General features: G+C 36.5%; 1 protein-coding gene across 1 annotated transcript; it reads left to right on the plus strand.

Moving 5' to 3' along the window:
- Positions 1–145: 145 nt before the first annotated feature.
- Positions 146–21,469, plus strand: pdap1a (pdgfa associated protein 1a). The gene is made up of 6 exons (XM_039765584.1): positions 146–307; positions 6,041–6,123; positions 6,264–6,335; positions 9,701–9,822; positions 19,271–19,422; positions 19,532–21,469. Exons 1-6 carry the CDS (start codon positions 295–297, stop codon positions 19,564–19,566), a joined length of 477 nt encoding a protein of 158 aa, XP_039621518.1. The 5' UTR covers positions 146–294; the 3' UTR covers positions 19,567–21,469.
- The last annotated feature ends 348 nt before the right edge of the window (positions 21,470–21,817 follow it).

Genomic DNA, 21,817 nt, shown 5'->3' on the forward strand with positions numbered 1-21,817 from the left:
GGCTGGTAGTCTAACGTTCCCAGTTCGTTCCGCCCTTTTCCAGTACTGTATTTTATGATTGGAAGAATGGCACAGCCTCTGAAAATCTACTCTCTTTATTGGCTATGAATGATTGAAGTGGGTTTTCTGACGCGGTCGCTGATTGCGAATTGTAGTGGTGTGAATGTGAATGTGTGTCGGAAAGGCGGTAGACAAGCGGATAACCAGGCCTGGGTGTCCTGTATTTTTATAAATATATCATTTAGTTTAGATTTAATATTATAACTATATAGTACCCCATTTAAAAGAAAAGACATGCCTAGAGGAGGTAAGTCGCATTTAAGTTCGAGCCTATGAATCCATAATGTGGTAAAAAAAATATCCGAAACGTTGCTGAGTAGCCGCGTGATTTTATGCACATTTTAGACCTGTTCTTATGCAAGAAACTTGCGGCATTTTGGAACACTGGCGGTGCTGTGGGTTTTGTGTATGTGAGGGCTTATGAGGATTTACTGTTTACTCTGAAGTCAGTGATATTATGGAAATTTCTTCAATATGCCTTTGCAATACTGTGGTAGATGATACGTACAGATTAATGTAATTAAAGAATAACTTCACATTTTTCAACGGGATATTCGAATTTTGACTAGAAAACTATATTTTCCCGCTATGTATGTCTGAAGCATAAATGTAATTGCTACGGTCTGCGGCTGCTTGCCTAACTTAGTTGAATCAATATGTTTACTAATTGTGTATGTACAGCCGTTACATACTTTATGTATATATAACGTTAATGTAATTTTGAACTCCTCGACTTGATCTGTTAGACACATTTGAGGCTTAAATTCAAGCGTGTGAGGGCAAGTGTACCTCCGGTTCCAGAGTTCGTTACTGTAATTGGTTTTGACTAACCCTATTTATGAGTGAGCGTAGTTGTTTTCAGATTACAGTGAATGTAAACTTCCTAGCGTAACTCGCTTAAAGCGTTTCTTTCTTTTTTTGTTTTGTCTTTACCTTTTAATGCTTGCGAAAATGAACTTTTAAGTGTAGGTCGTTTCTCATCATTAAACAATTGGATGAATGAAAAACTAAACTATTTCTAAAATACTGTGTTGTAAATTTTGCGTTTTAGGAGTCCCGTCTTATATGAAAATTTTTATTGGCATATCTTTCTTACGAGTAGTGTTCTTCACTTTTAATACGGAACTCTTTTCTATTCTTTATCATTTTTTTTTTTTTTTACTTGTGCATATGAAATGTTTATCGCAACATTAAATTGTTTCAAAGTGTTTTTTTTTTATTTCCATTTTGAATTGTTTTCTTTTTGTTAGTGTAAAGTTTTAATTTTTTTTTTTTTTTTACAAGTATTAGTGGACAAATATGGAACAGCCAGCTGGTCTATCATTCTCCCCCCACCCCCCCTATAAAGCTCATCGCGTGATAAGCTATCACTACAGTATATGTAATTTGGTCTTGTGTTTCTTACTTGCTAAAGCTTGTGTTATGGTCTTGTAAAGCAAAATGTCAGTATTTGTGTTCTGGCAGTTTTTGACTGAATCTGAAAACAATGTTATAGGAAGTTATGCAATACTACGTAAACATCTTATCTTCAGTATTGCAGAAAGGAAATCCGATAAAGTAAATTCTGAAACAAAAACAAAATTAAATAGGAACAATTTGCCTTGATTCAGCATTTCTATACAATATGCAGACTTATACTGAGAGTTTCATCCTCTTTGCATAATAACTTTTAAAGTTTGTTTTTGTTTTGTCTTTGCTGTTGTGATTCTTCTTGCTGTCTGCATAGTAAATAAAAAAGTGTATGTGAAACCAGGCTTTTGAAATTGTTTCTTGATTTGCTTAGGTGATGTACTGAGTAGACTTCCATTCTTTAGCTGTACTACTATGGTTGTTCCTTGGAGACCACATGGCATGTATAATTAAAAAGATAGAAGAGTATTAAAACAAAATTTTAGCATAACTGTCTTGAGAAATTTTGTCCTCTTCTGCATTGTGTGATTACTTGCATATTAAAGACTTTGAGTTTGATCAGATCTTTATGATAATAAGTCAATGGGATCTTGAGTCCATTTGTTAAAATGTATTGGTTTTTTATTTAATGTGCAACATAGCATTAAACAAAAGAATCTTGATAAAGGAGACCATTCCGTCCCTCAGGCTTGTTTATTTAATTAATGGCTAAGCTGTCCCAATATCCCATCCAGATTTGTCATAAAGGATGTTATGCATTCCTTTTCCCCATGTGTAGCATTAAACTGCCTTTAAAATTGTTCCCCCAGTTTTGAAGCTTGTCCAAGTCTTTGAATAGCTTTTGCTGCCTTGAAAGTTTCTACCATTCCTCCAATTTTAGTATCAGCTGCAAATTTCACAAGTTTACTAACAATACCAAAATGTGTATACAGTAATATAAATGAGAAAAAATAACTGACTTGGGACAGAACCTCAAAGCAACTCCACTGATGACCTTAGTCCACATGTAGCATTTTCCTCTTAACTGTAATCATCTGTACCTCTTCCACAGTTTCTAGTCCAATCTATGTGACTGAAGTGATATGTCTTAGTACTTTATTGTTAATCTGAGTATGCTATCCTCCTTTTGAATCTTTCTTCATCATTACAGCATAGGGCTTGGCATATAGACCGCAGAGGCATGCCGTGCTCTAATTAAGATGTATTCTCAAAGATTTTGGAGTAATTTTATCACTCTGGAATTGTGTACATGTGGCAGTTTTAAAATCTTAAACCCCATTAAGCCACAGTTAGAAGTCTAGTGATCAGCAAGCCTGTAGTTATTTTGGCAAAAACTAATGGTCTTGAGTTCACCATCAGAAAAGGCATTGTTAAGTTAGGGATGAGTTCAAAATTGTTTTTAGATATCCGTTTACATAAGCTGCTCTGATAAAAAGTTAGGTCTTTCTGTAGAACTAGAGGGCTCCACCCCCGGTTTGGTTTTCCGGATATACAATTTAAAGAGATTATTTTTTTTTTTCTTCAAGATCGCATTGAATGTTGATTCCGTGTTTGGACTTGCATCGTGACAATGCAACCTATAACTGCCTGTGAGGGAATATCGTTTCTTTCTCTCTAATAAGTAAAACGGCTTTTTCAAATGTTTGTCCATGCTCTTTCTTCTTCGCTTTGTCATTGACGTGTCATCTAGAACTAAGAGCTGAGAGCACAGGAACTGTGTCTGACAAAATTATTTCTACGACCAAGGTTAGATGACCGTGGTCGTGTTTGAAAATAATTGTAAGTAGGACGTGACTTGAAAGAATCTCCTGTTAAAAGTCTCCGTCTCATGGTACTTCATACCATGCCAACATTTTAGGAATCCTTTAATTCTCGCTGGCAACACAAATTGGACGATCTACAAGTCTTAAAGTTTAAATCCGAACAATATATTCAATCTCTTTTCACTGTTCCGTTATTTCACAGATTAATAATTTCCATTTCTTTGAGCTAATGTGATGTTTACTATCTTTTTTTTTTTTTTTTTTTTTTTGAGATTTAAGAATTTTAGTACTTTCATTAACTCTAACCTTCTCTGCATGTGTACTATGCCAACATTTTTGAATTCTTTACGACATTCTACTTTGTCATCTACTCTTTGTCCTTTATTTCTGGCCCCGAGCATGGTTAAATCTTTCTCGCGGGATGTACAAGTGAATCTCCGAGAAAATCGTGTCTCGTCTCCTTCCATTTAGGGAATCCATTCCTGGATGGGTTTATCCATTCCCGGGAATTCGAGAATCCCACATTTCATTCCCAGGAATCCCGGGCTCCCAGGGTTCACACAGTGCACGGGCATCTCGCATGTGAACGGTTTTAAAATGACAACACATTTTTAATAAAACTACTGCAACATGTTGACACAAATAAGACTATCCTTTTTTAGAAGCAGTTCATACTGTCATATAAGTACATGTATCTTTAGTTGTGGTAATAAGAGCGTAGAAAGCACAACGTCCTCACAGGTGGCGCAGTGGTAGTGCTGCTGCTTTGCAGTAAGGAGACTGTAGAAGATAGTGGGTTTTCTTCCCTGTGTTGATAGCGCTTTGAGTACTGAGAAAAGCGCTATATAAATGTAATTTATTATTATTAACGTGTCCAGCATGCGGTCGTCCATGTGAGAGTGTACCTTTGTGCAAAAGTACGCCAGCCGCTGAGAAAGCACGCTCTGCCTCCAATGAAGTAGGCAGCACAATCATCAGATACTGATACACTTGTTCTAAACCGCGCTCGTGCTTGCTGTTGCTCTGAAACACTGCCATTTCAGCTTTTACTGATGCATCCAGTTTCTTGTCGTCATTCTTTGATGGCAAGTTTTTTGGCACAGATAATGCAGATGCAACAGACTGAAGCATTGCAATTTCAATTTGCTGTTCAAAGCTGTTGTCTGAAGTGCAAACTGCAGCAATGGCGCCACCTTAATCATTTTTAACTATAATTCTGTTATTTCTTGATTGATTTTTAAACTTTTACACGCTATATATGCGAGCTTGGTTGTTCCCGCTTTCCCAGGAATTACAGCAGTTTCATTCCCGGGAACATGGGAATGAAAAATGTCTGGGAATCCTGGGAGCCCGGGAATGGATTCCCTACTTCCATTGTATTTTTTTTTTTTTTTTATAATAGAGAGATAAGTGTACTCTGCAATAAAATGTTCTTATATTGTAGATTTTTTTTCCTTTCCAAGAATATCATCCAAATGATTTAAAATATAAAATGGATAATTTTTCAGTCTGTCCCATTTTTCTATTAAGTGTTTTATTAAACCAAGTAGTGCATGATGAATCCACATAAGTGTAAGTGGAAATAAGTTAGATGGAAAACTGCTGGCTCCTTTGTTGTTTGCCTCTTATTGCTAATAAGGGGCCATTAAAACCGTGTATGCAGCTGAATAAGACTGAAATAAGCAATTAAGGTTGGGGAATCTTAACCAGCAAGACCACTAAAATGAAGCATCAAAATGTCACCTAAGCAATAAGTGCTTACTCAGCAATGATTGACTTCTCATTAAAAAATAAGGTTGGAACAAAAACCTGCTGCCCTCCAGGGCTGACCTTGCCCACCCCTGTTCTAAATCCCCATCTGAGTTTTGTGACATAAAGGAAGCATTGCTTACCAGGCTTGACTTATTACCAGCTCTCATTTTCTGAAATTCCTAGTCTGAATTATGATTACGGTACTTGTATTTCCCCTGTGTAGGCCATTCTCCAGGCTCATCCCCACTAGATGCCCAAAATCTCTCACTGTACTTTGCCTCTCAACCTGTTTTTAGGAGTGAGCTTTACAAATGTAGATTACCCTTTTGATGTTTTTAATTGCAATTTTATTTCTGTCAATTCCGGTAATTATTAGCCAGGGATGACCTAATACTGAGAGCTTTATAAAGCTTACATAACTGCAGCTGCTTCATCAATTTATGATTAGTCTTGGAGTGTACCAGTATTTACTTGTGAATGGCACCTTGAAATACTTAAACCCCTCCATTTGGGGTACCGTTGTGTGAATTGCCTAAAGTGAGTAATGTAGTTTCTTTACTGTAATTAGACCCATTAGTGTAGAGCTCAAGTACAGTGAGCTTTCTGTTGAGCAAAAGTTTTCCTCACTGTCAAAAGCCAGAGCAGTTACTTGAGCTGACGGAGTCCTCTTTTGGGCCAGCTGGCTAAGATTGTTGATTTCTGTACACTTGCAGGCTGATGACCCGAGTTTGTATTAACAAATTGCTATGGAGACATTTTGTGATGAGAGTGCCGCACATGCAAGATTGTTACACTGATACTATCATTCACTAAAGAGAAGTGGCACGAGAAGTATCTCTGAGTAGATTTCTAGGTTCTATGATTGGCTGGTATAGCAGGAATCAAGTGGAACAAATGTGCTGTTTGGATGAAGACACCAGTCTAGTCTGAAAAAGCAAAGTAATTGCTCATTTAAACCAGAAGAGTTCTGCAAGTAGTTTGGATCAGCTGGCTAAGACGTATGCTTTCAGAACTGCCTAAGTTATGGACATTAATATGTATTCATCCTGCTTTAGGTAAGAAAGGATATAAAGGCCGGGGGAAGCAGTTTACTAATCCAGAAGAGATTGACCGACAAATGAAAGCAGAACGAGAGAAGGTAAGTATGTTTCTAAAGGTAATTAAAAAGCACACCATTTGCTTATGTCTACCAGCAATAAAAATTGCACATCATGTTTTTATGAAAGTCATTAATAGTCACAGTGCTTTTGTAGTCATTTTGTGCATTTTGTTTTTCAGGAGGAAAATGGTGGAGCCGCTCCAGAGAGTGAATCTGACTCTGAAGATGAAAGCAGTGAGGAAGAGTGTGATGTGAGTATTCAATAAAGAAAACAGTGTATTAAGGAAGTGTATTAGTGATGGAGATGCCAGGAGAAAGGCAGAGAGGGATACCAAAAACTGGATGCAAGGGTATGAAGGAGACGGTAAAATAACAATACACAATCTTGAACCACCATGGATGTACATATGGAAAAAGACAGATGGGGGGGGAGGGGGGAATAATAGTTAAAAACTTCAATAAATTATCTAATTCTAACACAGCAAAGGTTTACTGTAGGTGGAATTTTGGTGTGATGATGTCGTGAGAGCCATTCCTGGACAGAGCTACATCTTCCATTATTTACTTACAAGAAAGATTGATCAGTGTTGAGAAGGACCTTTTACTTTATTGTCACAGCTATAAAACCATGCCTTTCAATGAGTAGGCTTATAGGTTAAATTCCCAACAAAAGGTAATGTTTAGCTCCCAGCTGACAGATATTCTGCATTTTATACCTTCTGCTGTTCTCTTGGACTAGCAACACCTATGAAAAATATTTGGACTCTTGAGGGTGTGGGTTCAAATCCCTCTATCTATACTGCGTGACCATGAGCAAGTCAATTCCCTTGCCTGTGCTCCACTTGGAAAAACAAAAACAATAGGGATACATTTCTATCTCAAATGCTGTAAGTCGCCTTGGATAACGATGTTGGCCAAATAAGAAATGGTAATAATTTGGAGTAGGTTTTATGCCAATGTTTGAATTGCATACCTTTTCGAAATTATTCAGATTCCTTGCTGTGTTTGTGGCAGCTGAACTTACTATGGAGGTAATGTTAGTTGTCCGAGTCAAGAAGGTGCAGTAGCTTCGCCACTTTTGTCAGTGGCTGAAGAAGGCAGGCCTACTTCCCCCATTTCTCACCACATTCTACAGTGACATCATTGAGAGTTCTGACCAGCTGGATCATTGTCTGGTTAAGAAACTGCACTGTCTGTCCATAAGGTCTTGCAATGGATAGTGCACACAACAGAAATGATCATTGGGACCTCTCTGCCCTCCATTAATTAAAACATGTTTATAAAGCAATGCATTATGAAGGACCACACTCGCCTCTCCCACTCTCTTTGTCCACCTTTCATCTTGCAGAAAGTACTGCAGTATCCAAATTTGTTCTAGAACAGATTCAACCCCTTTGGCAGTCAAACTTTGTGCTGCCTCCATGCTCTCATATCTGCTTGTAGTAGCTTTATTTATTTATTTATTTATTTATTTATTTATTTATTTATTTATTTATTTATTTATGTAGTACATTTGTTACAGTTGTTACTACTGTTCGTTTTTTTATTATTAGTTATTATGTATGTTTTTCAAATTACTATTTACTTCCAATTTATCTATCTACAGTCCCTGACAAAAGTCTTGTCGACAGTCCCTGACAAAAGTCTTGTCGCTTGTGTACAAAGTGACCTGAAGTGCCACTAAAATATATTTCTAATCAAGATTTTGTTACAAGAAATGGGTCATTTCAATCCCATCAGCTTTTGTAATAATGTTTCAGTGCAAAACGAAACTGACAAAAAGCATTCTAATATATTAACAGCTTGGTAAAGCCCATTGAGTCAATTTTTGGCAAGACATAAGTGTTGTCGCCTTGTCATATGAGCTTCACCTGTGACTAATAATGGATCAAATAGGTCTCAGGTGTGTATAAAAAAAAAAAAACCCCAGTACACTAGACCTCTGCAAACATGCCTGAGATTCACCCTGAGACTAAAGTGTTGATCATCAAGAGGCTGAAGACCAAACCCACTGCTGATGTGGCAAACACCTTCAATGTGTCTCAACGTCAAGTTCAGAGGATAAAAAAAAACATTTGAAGAGACTGGAGACGTTTTTGACAAGCCCAGGTCAGGAAGACCCCCGCAAGACAACTGCTCGAAAATCCAAGGCCAGCCCATTTTCCACTGCAGCAGAGCTCCACTAGACCTGGTCACCTGAAGTCCCTGTGTCAACCAGAACAGTTTGTCGGATTCTGTCTCGAAATGGCCTCCATGGTCGAATCAGTGCCCATAAGCCAGCACTAAACAAAAGACACTTGAAAAAACCGTGTGGCATTTGCCAAGGCCCACAGCCTGCTAAAAGGATGGATGCTGGAAAAGTGGCAGAAGGTGGATTTTTCAGATGAATGTTCTGTTGAATTACACCACAGTCACCGCAAATATTGCAGGAGACCTACTGGAAACTGCATGGAGCTGAGATTTACCCAGAAAACAGTGAAGTTTGGTGGAGGCAAAATCATGGTCTGGGGTTACATCCAGTATGGGGGTATGCGAGGGATCTGCAGGGTGGAAGTAAAAAAGTAAAGAGTGATGGCATGCTCATTTGTGATGTTCCAAATTATATAGTCTGTCTTGTTCATTTAGCAATTCTTGCTTTCTTAGATTAGCTCTTGAAAAGTGGAGTAAGCCAAGGAAAAAAAGTTAGCTTCACTTCCCACCTGCTCTTCAATGCCTCCTTCACATGCAGTATTCCAAAAGTGAAAGGAATGATACAGTGCACCAGCTGAGGGTCTGGTTAGAGCTTGGTGTATGGTGTTCATTGCTGATATCATTAAAAATCATTCTACTGCAGATTTCTTTAAATGGACATAGAATAACCTGTCTTTCCATTCTTACTGCTATGCATTCATTCTGTTTTGTTCAATTTCCATTGAACACTGATAGTTATATCTTGATTTATATCTCTATCAATTAAGTGCATTATATAAAAAATAGTAAACATTACACTTGACTATTTCTGCTCAGCGTTTTAGTTTCTTTTCAGAGGTTTTTGGACCTGCAGTTGGTTTTCACAGACATGTAGCACATGTTTAAGGATCATCAGCCCACTTCCTGGGATAAGAGGTTAACATAAGTGTTCTTAGCCTAGGAAATTGCTGTATCACTCTGCATGTTTGAACAAGCAAATACCTAAGTTTGTAACTGCATCAGAAATCAAACACAAGTCCATGTAGGGTAAAGTAATATTTGGAAAATAGGATCCACTGGGAAAACATGAGGAAATTTAGAGTACCAAGAAAACTCATCTTGGAGAAGGGCAATTTGTAATGTACATTATAGTAGTTGGAAGTATTAGTGAAATTCAACCAATTCTAGCCAACATATGTGCACTGTAATGATAAAGAATTCTTATCAAGTGTTTGTTTTTTTTCTTTAGTTATCAATAAATTTAACAAGAAACTTGTAATAGCTGGTGATTTTTAAATTTATATTAAATAAAACCATGCCATTGAACACTTGTCTTTCAGCAATTACCGTGTTATCAACAATGCCTCAGCAGTTTTAATTTCTTAAATTCATATATTAAAGAATTCTTTCAATTATTATTGTATTTTTTAAATGTCCTTCTCTTTAGAGAAAGAAGAAGGGAGTGGAAGGTTTAATTGAGATTGAGAATCCAAACAGAGCATCTCAGAAGAGCAAGAAAGTAGCTGAAGTGGATTTGAATGCACCCCGTGAACTTTCACGTCGAGAAAGGTAATAAAACTGACAATATTAATTTTCCATGTCTCCCAATGTTCTGTGTAGGTCTTTGTTGAAATTAATTCTTAGTAACACCCCCCTTTTTTAAGAGAAGTGATTGACCATTTTTATTTGCGACATTCTCTACAGAGTTTAGTCCTAAGTTAAATTTTGAAGTCCTCTTGCGTCTGAACCTTTGGTCATAATAGTACAGCATTAATCAAATCTGCTTAATCCAGTTTCTGGAGCCTATTATGCCATCATATGGCAAAAGTCAGGAAGCAATCCTGAAAGAACCAGCTCATCATTGTAATAAATTTGCTTAGAAGGTAATTTCAAATTCCTATCATGTAGGAATTGTTCAAGTATAATTATATAAAAAAAATGTGCTTCACTGTCTCCATTCTAAATGCATTAGTGAAATTATGCAAGTCTGGTGATGGCTATTCAAACTGTAATCATAATTATGTAAAGAATGAATCCTAAAGAATTTTAAGTAATATAGTTAGATGCAAAGCCTTTCTTGTTGATATCATAAGTTTATATTACAAGCTCAAATTTAATAAGTATTCTTTAACAGATTATTGTGTCTGTGTGGAATATACAATAGCTACAAGTTTACTGTAGCTTAAACTTACTGGGCAGCACTGGTATGGAAATGTCATTACCTGTTAAACATGAACAGTGCTTCAGTGAAAAGCAAATTCTTGTCTTCGTATCCATCCATTCATTTGCTGAAAGCATGGGTAGGATGATAGTGAAGGTAAAGGATGAACAAGTTAAAAGCAAATAAACAAACATAAATGCCAATTTGCCATAAATATTGGTGAGGTAGGGGCACAAATTATAGTCTAAACATAAATAATAATCCAACAACAGCAGTGTTCCTTATTTTGGCATAGTACAGGAGTCACAAACGTGGCAAAATGTAATTAAATGGTCCACACAGCAACAGGACTACAACTGTAAACTTCAAATTTATTGGTAAATGTTGATTTAATTCAAACTTACAACTCCTCCTCAAACAGGCTTACATTAAGACTTGTGCTTAAAGATCTGCTATTGTATTGCCAACCTCCATCTGTGACTTGACGGATTGCACTGTTCACAACATGCTAAAAAAGTTCTCTAAATTCTGCCTGTCACTTATGGAGATATTACATTCTTTGCAAATGAAGACCTGAATACAGTAAACGGTTAATTGTGGCCAAATGTTAGAAAAGGCATTTATACTTTTTCCTTAAATTTAGTGATATTAGGCTAGTGCCACTGATCATTTTAGTTCATGGACTTGTATTTCATTTTTATGTTTGAGGCTGCATGGTAAGATTGTTACCATCACTGTAATCTACCCATTAGGCTAACTGGTTAAATGGAAAGCTACATTTGTTTATATTGAGGTTAATTACTCATTTCTTTTTCATGCATGAGACAAAGATTCAATCTTTTTAGAGAAATATGGAATGCTAAAATGAATGGAACATTTCCAATACATCCCACTTTTTACGTGTTTTCCAAAATCCGCATATGCTTTTTGAGAGGGTCTTGTCACAAGACTCCTCTCTCATGCCCACATGTAGATCTGTGGGTGATGATTCCACTCAAAGCATTTTGAGCTAACTGCTTATAGGTTATGTTCATGGTTGTCCATTAGGTTTCATACGTAGAATTAATTTTTATTTTATCTGATTTTTTTTTTATATATATATAAATATCAGTACATAGTCCTACTGAATTTGAATTACTTTCAAAATTTAGTTTGTGCACAATTCAAACAATGTGTAGCTGTTCCATAAAACTTTATACAAAATGTATTTCAAATCTGCTTCTTTGCAATTAAAAGGTAAGCCAATAAACATATTGGTACATGTACATTAATAAAATTAGGGTGGGACCATTTTCAGGCAGTATTGTTATGGACTGTATGTATACTGCACTAGGATATTAACACAACAAAATATGAATCCCCATGAGCAAGTTCATGTTCATTTAATTCACTTAATTTCAGCCATACCTATTGTGATATTGTGTTACTTGTTTTATTTTTTTTTTAACATTTACATGAAAAGAGCACAGAAATAGTGTTATACATTTTCAGGTTTGTAGCAAATTCAACTAAAATGTTTTGTTGGCAGTTGTTGGACATTCTACAGTATACAGTGGTGTGAAAAACTATTTGCCCCCTTCCTAATTTCTTATTCTTTTGCATGTTTGTCACACAAAATGTTTCTAGTCATCAAACACATTTAACCATTAGTCAAATATAACACAAGTAAACACAAAATGCAGTTTTTAAATGATGGTTTTTATTATTTAGGGAGAAAAAAATCCAAACCTACATGGGCCCTGTGTGAAAAAGTAATTGCCCCCTTGTTAAAAAATAACCTAACTGTGGTGTATCACACCTGAGTTCAATTTCCGTAGCCACCCCCAGGCCTGATTACTGCCACACCTGTTTCAGTCAAGAAATCACTTAAATAGGAGCTCCCTGACACAGAGAAGTAGACCAAAGGCACCTCAAAAGCTAGACATCATGCCAAGATCCAAAGAAATTCAGGAACAAATGAGAACAGAAGTAATTGAGATCTATCAGTCTGGTAAAGGTTATAAAGCCATTTCTAAAGCTTTAGGACTCCAGCGAACCACAGTGAGAGCCATTATCCACAAATGGCAAAAACATGGAACAGTGGTGAACCTTCCCAGGAGTGGCCGGCCGACCAAAATTACCCCAAGAGCGCAGAGACAACTCATCCGAGAGGTCACAAAAGACCTCAGGACAACGTCTAAAGAACTGCAGACCTCACTTGCCTCAATTAAGGTCAGTGTTCACGACTCCACCATAAGAAAGAGACTGGGCAAAAACGGCCTGCATGGCAGATTTCCAAGACGCAAAACCACTGTTAAACAAAAAGAACATTAGGGCTCGTCTTAATTTTGCTAAGAAACATCTCAATGATTGCCAAGACTTTTGGGGAAAATACCTTGTGGACTGATGAGACAAAAGTTGAACTTTTGGAAGGCAAATGTCCGTTACATCTGGCGTAAAAGGAATACAGCATTTCAGAAAAAGAACATCATACCAACAGTAAAATATGGTGGTGGTAGTGTGATGGTCTGGGGTTGTTTTGCTGCTTCACGACCTGGAAGGCTTGCTGTGATAGATGGAACCATGAATTCTACTGTCTACCAAAAAATCCTGAAGTAGAATGTCCGGCCATCTGTTCGTCAACTCAAGCTGAAGCGATCTTGGGTGCTGCAACAGGACAATGACCCAAAACACACCAGCAAATCCACCTCTGAATGGCTGAAGAAAAACAAAATGAAGACTTTGGAGTGGCCTAGTCAAAGTCCTGACCTGAATCCAATTGAGATGCTATAGCATGACCTTAAAAAGGCGGTTCATGCTAGAAAACCCTCAAAGCTGAATTACAACAATTCTGCAAAGATGAGTGGGCCAAAATTCCTCCAGAGCGCTGTAAAAGACTCATTGCAAGTTATCGCAAACGCTTGATTGGAGTTATTGCTGCTAAGGGTGGCCCAACCAGTTATTAGGTTTAGGGGGCAATTACTTTTTCACACAGGGCCATGTAGGTTTGGATTTTTTTTTTCTCCCTAAATAATAAAAACCATCATTTTAAAAACTGCATTTTGTGTTTACTTATATTTGACTAATGGTTAAATGTGTTTGATGATCAGAAACATTTTGTGTGACAAACATGCAAAAGAATAAGAAATCAGGAAGGGGGCAAATAGTTTTTCACACCACTGTATTTACATCACCCAAGCATCAATTATCTGAGCCGTAAAAATAGTGTTTATTTTAGTGCAGTGGTTGTTGTGCAAGAATATTACACCTACCATTTCATGCATTTGTTTCCAATTATTTATTCATTTAAATATACAGTACAGCTAGTGATGAGTAAAACAGTAAAGTGTTTTTTTCCTCACAATTTTACAAGATTGCCCAAACGATTTGTTTTGCATGTGAATTTGCAAATGCAAAACATGAAGCTCACTAAAATGATTTATGAGAGGAGGAAAGAAATAACCCTTGAGTTATTCTAAAGCCTGTCCCTTCGACAGCACATTTTATGCCACTTCACATGTTCTCATCTGCCTCCTATACTTCCTGCCTTCATATTCGTGCCACTGGTTTCACCTCAAACCACATTTCCAGATAGACAAAAACACCATCTGCATTCAGTTTCTCCAACTCCATAACCTGATAGACGCCAAAATCTTTCAGGAAGATGGCTCCAGTGGATTTTAGCAGAGATGTAGTGTCCCTGAAATGTGTGCAGATTTGTGCTGTTTTTTTCTGTAACCCAGCAAATTAAAAGTTTAATTTAAAGAATGTTCAGAATAAGGATGCATTGTTTAAGTATGTGTTGGTTATTATTTACAGGTTTTTTTCCTAAATCTGTTATTTTTTTAAACTTCATGTTTCAAAATACAGTGATAACTTTGTTTTCAGGTTCATTTTTGGCCTAATTACTTAGTTTTAATATAAGTATTCTCCTGTATGTTTGATTATCCAGACTATTTGATAAACTCAATAAACGTTGGTAATTTGGACGGTCTGTGTTCTACTGTACTTTAGTTTGCTACCTAAACAGGCTTATTTTTAACCCACTCAGTAGGACATAGATTTTGCTATCGCAGTATTGACAGGTGGTCCTCATATTCCCACATCAAAGATAGCCAAAAGCATAACCACATGGTAAATGAGTATATACAAGGCCTTATAACTCTGACACCAAATATGAAACTTGGATGGATGAATGATTTTTTTGAGGGAAGATTCATGTGTGAGGCAGTAGTTAATGTTAAGTCTGCTTATTCAAGCCATCTACTTGATCGGACACCAAAAATTAAGATAAGAAAAATTTGACCCATAGTAATTGAGCAGGGTAGAGATTAACAGGATTGATATTGATACTTTAAGAATTGATATTGAATTGTTTGAATGAAAAATAATTAATCAGAAAATGTATTCTGTATTTTTACCCAGGCTTACTATCTGCAGTGAAATGTTCACAATTTAAAAAAAAAAAATCACACAGTTCATTTTGCTACTTTGTTTTGTGTGGTTATTCACTTTTGTTTTTCTGGGTCATTTTTCCTTGTCTTAGAGAGTCAAGGCTGGGGGCTGTCAAAGGGCAGAGCCTGTTATAGCCCATTGTGGAACTTCTTGTGTAATTTTGGGCTAAACTGTTTGTATGAAAATGTGCTATATAAATAAATGTTGGTGGTGGTTGTTGTTGTAAACAAAAATAAATTGTGTTGTATTTATTAGAAAGTAAAAAAATCCACAGTGCCTGCATACATTCTCCTGAGATGTCTCATGGGTATTTGAACTTATTCACCTTTTGTTATGCAGGGATGTTGTAGCCTGTTTTCAGTGTTGCAACATTTTTGTTGCTTCTGCTGTGCTTTTAGTCGATAATTTGGTGTAAAGTGTCTACCATCAAGTGTGCCAATGATTCTGTTGTTCATTCACCCATTGTAGCAAACAGTGTCACACTGAAACATCTGTTTCATTTGCCTGTGATTGATCAGTCTATTAAATGAAATCCTGAAATTAGGTGAGAGAACATAAGTATTAGCTGAAGCTAAGTGTTGGTTGAAATGGGGACCTTGTATCTGCAGCATGTGTTGAAGACTTGTGCCAACGAAAACTGCACAATATCAGTCTTTACTGTATCACATGTACCCAAACTGCAAAATAGCACTCTGTTTATTACTCTCTTATTTAAAAACTCCTTTTATCTAAATTGATTTCAAAACAAAAATACACATTAAATACTTTTGTTTAAAATGAAAGTGTTCAGTTAGCAAGGAATAGACACCATATTTCAAAGATGCTTAAAAGATGTTTATGCCTGAGCTATGTTAGCAGTCTTGTAAAACTACTGTTGATTGATAGAATGGCTGGAGGACTTAAAGCCTGCATGATCCCAAACCACTTTGTGAAAAGCTGCATGTTTAAATAGCATCAGTAGATGATGTAACTTGGTTGGTCATGGAAAGCTTATTACATAGAATGTGAGCTAAAATTTAGAATAAGTATATTAAGTTACCGGACAGGTTGAACTAGAATAGTGTTCTTGGAAGAACAAATGGAGAAACCAAAAAGAAAAAAGTTTTAAATGGGATTACAACAGTAATTTTAACTATTTAAGAGAGCAAAGCAAAAGTCCAGCTGAGAGTAGACTACACTTGTCAGACAGTATTGGTTAAAATATCTCACTCTTAGTTAAAAGGTCTGTTTTTTTTTTTTATAAGAAAGATTTGTTATATTTATAATTGTACTTATAGTAGATTCTGAAAATAGTCAGACCCCTTCAATCTGTTCTTATTTTGTAAAGTTGCAGCCTTTTGCTAAATTAGTTTTAATTCATTTTCCCCCACAACATGCAACACTAAATAACCCAGAATGACACAGCAAGAACAGGATTTTAGAAAGTTTGGCAAATTTATTTAAACAAAACTGAAATCTCACACTGACAAAGTATTCAGACCTCCTTTAATGTATTATATAGTCGCCCAGTTTTTAACACATGTTCCTTAGTAAACAATTAAAAAAAACTTTTTTTTTCCAACTGATTTAACATTTTAACAATTTCACTGACAAATTTGTAAGTGGTTTCCTGCTAAATGGACCTTCTGCTGTACTGTGTGTATACAGAATGCAATATTTGCAGTTGGAAACACAATTTGTATTTCATTGTGGTGCTATTTATCAAAATTGCAATTACAATATGAGTGTCAATAGTCATCATTTACAAATTTGTGGTAGTCATGTATCCCTAATCTGTAATGTTTTCTAATAATCTTGTATATTGAAGTTTTTAGTGCCATTTGGTAATCATCTGTGGGCTTAGGACCACTGTGCCTCTTGTTAGGGTTTTTGCAAAAAAAAAAAAAAAAAGGTAGTAATTTTTGCATAAGTTTGTTATAGGTAATTATCCATACATTGAACTTTTTTTTTTTTCCTTCAAATTTGTGTATTCACTTTTCAGTCCACCAATTAATTCACTTTTGCAAAGGTGTTTACAATATAATATACTGCTCAAAAAAATTAAGTGACCATTTAATCATCACAGTCTAACACCTAGTCGGTTAACTTCAGTGGTATCAGTCTGTCCTGTTAGGAAGCATAATCAATTGTGAATCAACTTCAGCTGCTTTGGTGCAAATGAAAGTGATGAGGTGCACTGGGGAGTCGTCAACAAGACAACCCCCAAAAGGGAATGGTTTTTCAGGTGGTGGCCACAGACAATCGCTCTCTCCTTATCTTTCCTGACTGATTAAGTTTTGCATTTTGCTAATGTCCTTCTCGCCACAGATGATGGCATGAGGCGGTACCTGAAGCCGATTCATGTTGCACGAGTAGTCTAGCTCCTCCAGGATGGCTCATTCATACATGCTGTTGTAAGGTTTGCTGTGTCTACCAGCACAGACTCAAGTGCTTGCAGAATATACCAAGAGTCAGGCCTTTACACAAGGAGAGTTGGACAGGGCCGTAGAAGGGCATCACCTCAGCAGCAGGTTGGTATCCGCTCCTTTGTGCAAGGATTAGCGGGAAAAGCCCTACATAATGACCTCTAGTTGGCTACTGATATGCACGTTTCTGACTAAACTATCAGAAACAGGGTGAGGGTGGATGAGGGACCAATTTCCTGTACTGGGACCTGTGCTCACAGCCTATGACCATGCAGCTCAATTGGCATCCACCAGAGAATACCACAATTAGTAGTTCTTCGATTGGTGCCCTGTTCTTTTCACAGATGAGTACAGGTTTACACTGAGTACGTGTGACAGACGTGAGTCTGGAGCTGTCATGGTGAACATTATGCGGCCTGCAACTTCATCCATTTTGGTAGTGGGTCAGAGATGGTCTGGGAAAGCATATACTTGGAGAGTCGCACAGATGTCCACATGCTAGGCACCGGTACCCTGACTGCTGTTAGGTACCAAGATGAAATCCTCCAAGCAATTGTCGAACCTTATGCTGGTGCAGTGGGCCCTGGGTCCTCCTGGTGCAAGACAATATCCATCTGGCCAGGGTGTGTAGGCCATTCCTGGATGAGTGGACTGCATGTTCCCAGACCTGAATCTGATTGAGATCATCTGGTATGTTCTGTATCGGTGCTTCCAATACCATTAGTATTAGTACTACTAGTATTACTAGTAGGGCCTCAGATTGTCCAGGAGTTCACTGATGCCCTGATCCAGGTCTGGGAGGAGATCACCCAAGACACCATCTGCCGTCTCCTCAGGAGCATGCACAGATGTTATCGAGACTACATACATGCACGTGGGGTAGGGGTGACTGCTGGGGCCTTTATGCATACTACTGAGTCACATTATGTTGTCGTGTTGAAATTCCCACAAGTTGGATCTGCCTGTGTTAAGGTTTTGACTTTCCAGCCCTCAGTGGGTTGGTGATTTTGGTTTCCATTGATTACTGTTACGTTATTCTCAACGAATTACATGGTATTGCTCAGTAAAAGTTTTCTGTTTGAATATTTCATTCGAGTTCTGATGTGTGAGTTTAAGTGTTCCCTTAATTTTTTGATTAGATCAAAGATACTACAACATATATTTCAAGTCTAATACTAAAAAATTTGCTTGTACAAATTTCCTGTACAGTGATACCTTGAGATAAGAGTTTAATTTGTTCCGTGACCAAGCTCATAAGTCAGAATGCTCATATCTCAAATTTTCCCCATTGAAATGAGATTAATTCGTGCCAGCCTCCAAAAAACCACCCCAATTTTTTGTTAAATGTTTTCAACATAAGAAAAATGAATTTATAATGACCAAATATTGTATACAAACAAAATACAACTTAATATATAAAAGAGAATCTAAAGAAATACAGATATTGGTGAAACCGATTAGTGTATTGTAATGTTTTTTTTTCTTTCACTTCACTTTTGCTTAACTTAATTATCTTCTTCAGTAGGGTTTTTTTTTTTTCTTTTTTGCCACACTTTCATCACTTTCATTCGCAGGGCGTTTCAATAGAAACCTGTCCATGGAGCTTTGTTTAGTCCTCCCCTTTAGAATGTTTCTGAAATGAGTTAGGCAAATGTCATTAAATAGCGCTGCTGCATGATCAGTTTCTTTTCAATAAAGTCAAGCGTTCGGCATCATTAAATAGCGCCGCTGCATGATCAGTTTCTTTTCAATAAAGTCAAGCATTGGGCAAGTGTCATTAAATAGATGGCTCGTATTTCGAATTTTGGCTCATAACGCAAGTCAAAAAATCGACATAGTGACTGCTTGTATCTCAAAAAACTCGCACGTTGGGGCACTCTTATCTCAAGGTACCACTGTAATTGCTACCTTTAAATTACTTTTGTATAGACTGTTTTTTAGTTTTTATTTTTTCAAAAAAAAATTTTTTTTATTTTTTTTATTTATTAACCCTTTACATTTTCTGTTATCACATTAGAGAGGAGATAGAAAAGCAACAAGCCAAAGAGCGCTATATGAAATTGCATCTAGAGGGAAAGACTGAGCAGGCACGAGCAGACTTGGCCCGTCTGGCACTTGTGAAAAAACAGAGAGAGGAAGCGGCACGTAAGCGGGATGAATTAAGAAAAGGTGAGTGGTGGTAATTCTAGATCGTTGGGACCTTTGCAAGCAGTTTGTGAACTCAAGTGATGCTGCAGTCTTTGCTAATTTTCATATTTATTTGTTGTTTTATCTTTAGTGAAAGAAGAGGCAGAAGCAAGAGGAAAGCGTTAATTCATTGGCAAATCCAGGAGTTGGAACAATAATCTGAATGGCGGAGTTGAGTGGGAACTGTAGAATGGGATGTTTGACTGAATATGAAAGGACTCCCTGTTATCTGTGTGTTTTTTTTCAGAATCCACCCCCCATTGTTCAGTTCCACTACTGATTTTTGTTCATTGGCAATAGTAAAATTAATAAAGTTAACCTGTTATCTCTTAGAGGAATGGTATTTATCTGTAACACCATTCCCCATTTAAAAGGTGCATCATTTTCATAGAAAGTGAGGTGTGTCGCTCTACGAAAAAACTTACTGCAAAAAGTTCATGGCATCAGCTACACTACAGTAAAGGTTTTGCATTTCTTAGAATATTAATTTCCTTAGCATAAAATTTCCCCTCTGGACCTGGTATAGCTTCTTATTAAAACATAGTTTTGTGTATATTTGTATTGTGTTCTTTATTATGTGCTTAAATTTGCCATTTATTCTGCAAAGCTAAGAAGGTGCCTAAACAAACATTCCTTAGGTTGCTGAAGCAAAGTGGATCAAGCTTGTTGTACTGTATGTTGGTGAACTTTGAACTAAAAAAAAAAAACACCTAGACATTTCTTTCTCCTTTTCATTGGAATGTGTGACCACTTTTGTTTTTACTGGAGGTATCCATTTATGTCTGTCCTAGTAATATACATTTCTAGTTGCCCCTAATTCATTGCTGAGTATGCTTTTCATTGCCAAAAAATGTGACAACAGGTCTGTCACATGCAGTTACGTCTGTTTCTAGAGATGGTTTCATATGTTCCATTTGATTACATTCATGGAAGGCAGTGGATTAAAAATATTTAATTTAGAGCATAAAATGGCTATTGAAAAAATGAGACACATTTCCTTTCGGACATTTTAGCCTTTAAAATCACCGTGGTTGCACCTAATTAACTATTGTTTTGTTTACTAACGGTGACCTAGACTTTCAAATGTTTTATTTTTAGGTGAAGATAATGTTATTTTTTAACAGTCTGGAGAAACGTTTTGTTTTTAGAGATCACCTTCAGTGAAGTGAAATTGCCATAGACTTTTTCATGCCATATTCAGGCCACAGGGTGTGATTTTTAATTGCAAGTTATGTATAAAAAGTTCATTAAAAATGTTAAATGGATTTGTTGTCAGTGCATCACAATTTAGAATTTGAGGGCACTATTTTACATTTGTTCGTAATGTTACATTATTTTACATGAAACGATCACCAGCTAGATATTTAAGCCTGGAAGACATATACTGAGTGACTGTAAGCCTTACATGATTGTGACTTGTACCTTTGTTTGTTGTGGGGAAAATAACTGACAAACCTGTCTAAACTATTAGGGAGCTGCTAAATGATGCTGTATTCGTATAATAAAATGCTGCAGTTAGGTTGTGGAACAGCCATTTTTTATATGATGTCTGTACACCATTGCAATGATGATTGGTTTCAGTGAATTGTTGTGGTGGTTATATTCACTTGAAAGCTTTAGTGTTTCTTTGAAGAGTGCATTTCAGAACTAAAGTATTTTAAAGCATTTTTGAAATCTTCTGCAATATTTTAAAGACAAGTCTAATTCTAATTTTTAGGTTCCTCTTCTAAAATAGCTATCAGTCCCCCAGGTGGCAGCACATTAAGCAGGATCAGAAGGCAGTATTTACATATTTAATGCTTTGTTTCCACTTTGTAATATTTGAAACAAACAAACAAACAAAAACACATTTGCAGTGACTATTGCAAAGTAGAATGGTGGTAATCTGGTTGAAATATACATTTTTTCTTTATGTTGCCTGACTAATGATGCCTACCTCAGATTGTGATCACAAGCTCCATTTCTTAGTGTTAAAGCATTTTTATTTGTTCTGACATTGTACAATAAAGACAATAAATTTAAAAAGTAACATAAGGCAATATGTGTTACTCCTGTCATTTGCTTATGGAGAAAGTTTCATTGCTGTCCAGAAATAAGACTTGTTTGCTGTGTTTTTCCTTGAATATATTCATTCCCCTTGAAAGCTTACAGCAAAGGACAAGCTTGTTTTTCTAATCAGGTTTAGCAATCTCTTGCTAAAAATGACAAATGCACAAGATAATTATATACCAAATCAAAAAAGTATGATGATTGTAATTTTCATTTGAAATGTTACATTCATTGAGTCCTTTGATGCTACCACTTACTATGTGGTACAACATGCAAGTAAATGCACTATTTATCTTGAAGCTTCAGTTTGTGAAAGTAAATATTTTTC

The sequence above is a fragment of the Polypterus senegalus genome, chromosome 10, assembly GCF_016835505.1.
Source record: "Polypterus senegalus isolate Bchr_013 chromosome 10, ASM1683550v1, whole genome shotgun sequence".
NCBI lineage: Eukaryota > Metazoa > Chordata > Cladistia > Polypteriformes > Polypteridae > Polypterus > Polypterus senegalus.

Bases quoted from the DNA above. Each gene is read 5' to 3' on its own strand.
- pdap1a (XM_039765584.1), top strand. The intron at 6,124-6,263 runs GTAAGTATGTTT...TTTGTTTTTCAG, and splicing joins TGAAAGCAGAACGAGAGAAG to GAGGAAAATGGTGGAGCCGC. The intron at 19,423-19,531 runs GTGAGTGGTGGT...TTTTATCTTTAG, and splicing joins GCGGGATGAATTAAGAAAAG to TGAAAGAAGAGGCAGAAGCA.